The sequence below is a fragment of the Pempheris klunzingeri genome, chromosome 4 (assembly GCF_042242105.1).
Source record: "Pempheris klunzingeri isolate RE-2024b chromosome 4, fPemKlu1.hap1, whole genome shotgun sequence".
In the NCBI taxonomy this organism is placed as follows: domain Eukaryota; kingdom Metazoa; phylum Chordata; class Actinopteri; order Acropomatiformes; family Pempheridae; genus Pempheris; species Pempheris klunzingeri.
This window is the reverse complement of record NC_092015.1, coordinates 12,227,333-12,233,704: the sequence shown is the minus strand read 5'-3', so window position 1 is coordinate 12,233,704 and position 6,372 is coordinate 12,227,333. Positions and strand designations below refer to the sequence as shown.

The window sequence follows — 6,372 nt, the reverse complement described above, 5'->3', positions numbered from 1 at the left end:
CATTAAGTATTTAACGTTTGCCCTCCTTATCTATCTTCACAGTTTCTTTAAATCCGTATTTAGTAACTTTCATAACGTAGTAACTTTCATCATAACGTTTCATCCACTGAGGGAAGAAATGAATAAAAAATGTGCGACCCTTTTGCTTCTCATGTGATCCAGCGCTTAGGGACGCTGGTTCTTGTAGTCCAATGTTACGTTCCTTCCCTTTTAAATGTGGCGGAAAAAACTACATTCCCCATCATGTAGCGCGGTTTAGCTCAATTTTGCACTTCCTGTTAGCTCGGGAGAGGTAGCGGACGAGCGGTCGAAAATATTACTGATGTATCTATGTGAAATTGAAGCTTAACTGATCGGAACTTGCTATTCTGGAGCCTCGAAGGTCCACATTTAGGAGACGACAATGGTAAATAATCCGCAGAGGAACACTGTTCTGTGTCCATCCTCTAGTAGTATCGTGTTACCGCTAGCTTGCTCTTCATTCAGTCAGTAGAAAACGTTAGCTGGTCAGGTGGCTAATTTAACGTTACCATAGCATGCTAAGGCCACATATTTGAAGGCACGATGTTTTACCACACAGACAAACTACTACGATGCTCAAATAAATCGTATGGCATTAATTTTGACTTTGTTGAAGGTGTAGCTCAATCATGTTGCCAAAATAAATGGGTGTGGTTCAGCTAACGCTAGCTTGCAGATTAGCTAAAGCGGACGCTATCAGTGTTAATGTGGCTTCAGATAAATACCGGTTGAGAAACGCTGCCATGTTAGACATCAAGATGTTAATGTCTGACAGCCAGTATCAAGCAAATTATCTTTAATCGAGCCTGTTCTTTGAATTATCTGTGTCTCAAATCACTTGGACACTATTGACAAGTGTTTCATCTGAATATTTCTATTGTAATCTAGTAAATTTTGTCTGTTTTATCTCTTAATTGTGTCGCAAAGATCCGCTTCATCCTCATCCAGAACCGAGCAGGGAAGACGCGACTGGCCAAATGGTACATGCAGTTTGACGATGATGAGAAACAGAAGTTGATTGAGGAAGTGCATGCTGTGGTAACTGTCAGGGATGCCAAGCACACCAACTTTGTGGAGGTACGGGATTAGTCAGTATCATATGCATGCATGGTTGTATGGTTATGGTTTTTTTTTCCTTGGGTGGTTCTGTGACATGCCCCAATATATGACTTTGTTGAAACTGAACCAGAACTTTTCCCTAAATCCTATCAAGGACCACAGTATGCTGATTAAATCCACACTGTCCTGAACAAATCTCTGTTGTGGCTACTTTACAGTAAAATTATTGGGTGACTCTTGTATCCCACAAGAATTTTCCACAAGCTACTTAAACAAGTCATTAGTCGATTCTCTATAGCAATTTGAAAAAGAACCCTTACAGTGAAGGGGTGGGAAAACTCCAGCTCTGCTCACCTGTTTTATTCTGCATTTTGTTCATAAGTTATCAGAAATGCATGGGTGTGTTTACCTTAAAGATGGGAAGCTTAAGTGCAAGCAAAGCTGCTGTTGTTGTCATAATATCAGAGACAGTGTTATTAAGAGGCTTTACCTGTGTTGTTCTCACAGTTCAGGAACTTCAAGATCATTTACCGGCGTTACGCTGGTCTGTACTTCTGTATTTGTGTGGACGTGACTGATAACAACTTGGCATACCTCGAGGGAATCCACAACTTTGTAGAGGTACCTGACACACACAACACATGACATATAGACTTAGTAAGTGAACTATGATGATTTACTTCTCGTGGTCTGATTGTCTTCAGGAATGTCTGTTAATGATTTCCTTCAAAAATTTCCCCTCCTCGACTGTCTTGCAGCTCCTGTAATATCAAACCTGCATTCTTGCAGGAATTATAGACTGCTGTTAAACGGCATTCAGTGGAAGAAATGAAGTGCTCGTGTTTATGGGCGATACACCTAACATTATGAGACATAAAAAGGTGTTCACCACACTTGGTATGAATTCGTAACGGTATCTAAATGACTGCCAGGTTTGTCTTCAATGAAATACGACTCATCAGATAGTTGTAAGGACAACAAATGAGTCACAGTTTAACCCCTGAAGCACGACAGTCTATGTCCAGTATAAACTCTGAAACACAATACAGTGTGCGTCAATAGAATCAAATTTATTCTTATGTTCAGTGTGTTTCATTATTGACTTTGATCAGTGTTAGATAATGTCAGGTCATGTGATACTGGAAATAAGCCCTCAGCAATAAAAAAAACAACAAATTGATCACTAATTGTAAACTGAGTCTGATGGCAGCAGACTGCACAGATGCTGCATAACAGCCTGCTCAAAAAGACAGATGTTGCTAACAACAACAACGATGCAGCCATGTCAGATTTTGGAGTTAATACTTTTACGATATGCAAGCATTTTGGCCCAATAAGAACGTTCCCTCTGTGCCAGCTACTGTATGACCTGGGTCGATTCAACGTGGATGAGTAGGAACCCCAGTGCCTTTTACAGTGGGGATTTGATGAGAGAAAAAAAACCAAAACACTTCCATTGAGGAGCTGTATGACCTGGAACTTGGGACACATCAGTCTATATTGATCACAGTGTCAGAATTTGTCCTTCATATTACTACAGTGTATCAATGTGCCAAAGTATGCTGTTGTATACTGGATGTAATGTCATCATGCTGGTGTCTGTCACATAGTCTTTCAATTGACATAAATCCAAGATAGAAATTGAACACTTAAACAGGTTTCTGATGAGATTTTGGAGCTGCTTACTCAGACAACTGTGGTGAGACTGAAATGTCAGAATTTCATTGCAGGAATGAAGAATCCATATTTTAGAATAAATCTCAGGCCAGCGGTCTATATGAGATAGTTGGTGTTATTTTTAAAATGGCAAATGTCTCATTTGAAATGGAACCTAGTTAGAATATTATCGCATTATTTGATTTAGTGACTTAATCAGCAACTTACCAGGTTTATTATAAATGATGGTGATTATGTGGTGGCATTAAGTAGCTCTATTGTTTCTTGTTCTGTCACTTAGTTTGTTTACTTGCTGTGCAACCGCTTTTTCTTTTCCCAATCATATTCACTTTTATAAATCAAATAGTACCAACTGAAATTGTGAGCTTAAGGTACAATCTACTGTTTGTTTTAAGCAAAGACAAACAGTAGACTGTTTTCTATCCAGAGCCCTCAGGAGTGAAGGTCATTTGATGTAATGTTTGACTATGAAGGAATGCACAGCTCAGTCTTAAATTGTACTTTCAAAGCTTATCGTTGCATATGGCCTCATGCTCAAGGTGAAATTGCCAATTTAAAGTCGATACAATGCGAATTAAAAAAAAAATAGATGATCATTTTTGTAGTCACTGCAGCCATACTCAGGTTAATATAAACCAAGCTGAGTTACACATCAGCTCACAGCAGAACTTAATACAAATTCTCAAGAGGTCAGTAATTCTGCCATTGAAAAAGACACCGTGTCACGGCTTAAAAATGACCTCTTGTGGACACAAGATGAGAGGATTATTTAGATTAATTTTAATTTGGCATATTTTAGATGGATGGCCCCTGTAGTGGAAAACAGGCTGTGAAGTGGATTCTGCCTATTTAACAGCATCAGTATATTTCTGCAGGAATGCATCCCATGAGGACTCACGTAACCGTCCTCTGGAAGTAGACTATTTTGTTATCCCCTGGCTGCTATCTGATTGCATTAAAGGGCTGATTTTTTTTTTTCTTTTTCTTTTACTGCTCCTCTTGTTTCCTGTAAGGTGCTGAATGAGTATTTTCACAACGTGTGTGAACTGGACCTTGTGTTCAACTTCTACAAGGTAAGGACACCGCAAGATTATTTTCCCTTGTGAGATTTTCAAACTATTTTAGAAACACCTTGATCAGACTGAAGGAGCAGAGGAGTACAAAAGGAAAGCACTTCTTACATTTACAATACCATCATAGGGAGAAACGCTATTTAGCAAACACCTCCCTGAACCCTACTGCTGCTAGCGTTCGTACAGATATTAAAGGTGTCTGAACGTCTGCCCACATCTGAAGTGTTCCAACCAGATTCTGACAAATGGGAGAAATCAGCATTATCGGACAATTTAAGGGACTTCAGATTCCTTTATAACTTCCCTCTCGCTCCCAGCCACTGATGTGCTGCTGCTCCTCGGCCAAAACTATTTCACAAGCTCAACCGCCCACCTTTGTCAGGTGTGTGGCGAGCCAAGACTGATTCATCCCATTAAATTTGTCTCGTTCATTCATGTGTGCTAATGTTAGCCACATAAGTTATTTTTATATTTTTATGGCCGAGGTGGAATTGAGTAATGATGGCCACATCCTAGATGATGACGAGTCATTGGATCAGGCAATCTCCCAGGAAATCCAAGCATATCATGTGTAGAGAGGAAGATGGTTTCACTTTGCAGTTGCAGCAGTGCTACATGTGGTTTGTGGTGTTTGTACTCTATTTCAGTCCTGAATTGTTGTATTCCTCTCATCCCTTTTCATCACAATGTCGTGCCATGTCTGCCCTCTGATGCACTTCCTGTGTCTACACTTCAAGGTGTACACGGTGGTGGATGAGATGTTCCTGGCAGGAGAGATCAGGGAGACCAGTCAGACCAAGGTCCTCAAGCAGCTCCTCATGCTCCAGTCGCTTGAGTAGAACACAGACAACCATCCTTTCCACCTGCTCACTACTCTGTTGCCCGGGCACCTAAACCAACCTTCCTTGATCCCATCAACCTGGAAAAGGACCCCTTATCATTTTCCTGCAGCTATGGAGCAGACGTCACTCCTTACAGAACCTCAGGAGGGGGGTGTTTAGAAACGAAAATACACAATATTGTTTACACATGGATATATATTCTGGAAATTCAATTAACATGTCTCTCATAGCAGTCCATAAGTATGTACTTCTAATGAAGTCACCTAGAATAAAGGCTGTACATTTCAACATGTTAACATTTCATCAACCGCAGAAGCTACAGTCAACTTTATATTTTGTTCAGTTTTCCCAAAACCAGACGCTGCAGAAATGAGTTATTTCATGTTGTTACCAGTACGTCTTTGCATTTATCTCTGCACAGTGTGGAAACCCGGCTGTAGATCACCAGTGTGACACTGCTCTCTCCTCCCCCTCCTGTAACCGCAACATTCATTAAATGGCACTACTGTAACTAACAAGCGCCGTGTATAAAGAGAGACGGCCTGTAATGATCCATGTGCATTGAGCATTTACAGCAGCCTCGCAGCCATTCCTGTAAATCCATGTGAAGACAGACCTTGCCCGTGGTGTGGTATTAGACTTGTCACGCCATCTGCTCGTTTTCTATCTGGATCACAGTACAAGCAGACAACAACTAGAAAGCCCTTTAGAGCAATTGACCCACCGTGGCAAGTTCATAATTGAATGGAGTGTACTCAGGATGAGTGCCATTTTGATGCCGTGTTATGGCAACCCGCGCCGTGTCAGACGTCCTCATGGCTCACCGATAAATGGTGCAGGTTGTGTTAGCTCTGATGGCTGCCCTCTGAATGCTGTAATTGTTTTCATTGCACGTCAAATTATCTAGATCATTTGAGGTAACTCGTTACATTAAACGGTGCTTGTTGGTCACACTTAAAAACACTTAAACGCACTCAGATGGGAAAAAAGGACATAGATAGTATATTTTACATAAAGCAGTACTGTGAAGTTTGCATTGTATGGTGTGTACATGCCATGTATCTTGCGTATGTTGAATATTGTGACATTAACTCGTTCATTCCGGATAGAGTGGTTCTTGCTTGCTATATGGTCTGAGCAGTATTTACTTGTTAAAGATCCATAAATTCCTTTGGCACTGCATAACATAAACTGGCTTTTAAAATTCCTCCTACAGGTCTCATGAACTTAGACAAAAAGAAATCTACTTTTATTCATTTCCCTTTGTTGGACTTAAGCGTTTATACTCTAATTTTAACCATATCCACTCACAAAGGTGGTTTCAAATGTTACTGTTGTTTGACTTTTGTATTTTTTAATGATTAGGCAATAGTGAAATATGTACTGCTTCCCCTCTTGTCCACCTGTGTGAGTTTGATGGAAGATGTGTGTGTGTATGTATTACCGTCTCTGAATCAACTACCCACATCGAAACGTCCCATTATATATGTAAATAATAAACAAATGAAGTGATACATCAACTGTTTCTGCTCAATGAGTAATTCTGTATGAAAAAAAATAGAAACTTGAACCTCACCAGAAGACCTGTGAGTGTAATATCTTCAAATACATATCTGTCCAATATGTTAGCGCCATCTAGTGGTAAAACATCAGCTCATTCACTTGGTTATGAGGTCATGCTGACAGCCTGTCTAGGATCA

At 40.2% G+C, this 6,372-nt stretch overlaps 1 protein-coding gene across 1 annotated transcript; it reads left to right on the top strand.

Moving 5' to 3' along the window:
* Window positions 1-283: 283 nt before the first annotated feature.
* ap2s1 (adaptor related protein complex 2 subunit sigma 1) lies at window positions 284-6,192 on the top strand. Its single transcript, XM_070829184.1, has 5 exons — window positions 284-406; window positions 949-1,098; window positions 1,588-1,701; window positions 3,771-3,830; window positions 4,568-6,192. Exons 1-5 carry the CDS (start codon window positions 404-406, stop codon window positions 4,667-4,669), a joined length of 429 nt encoding a protein of 142 aa, XP_070685285.1. The 5' UTR covers window positions 284-403; the 3' UTR covers window positions 4,670-6,192.
* Window positions 6,193-6,372: the final 180 nt, after the last annotated feature.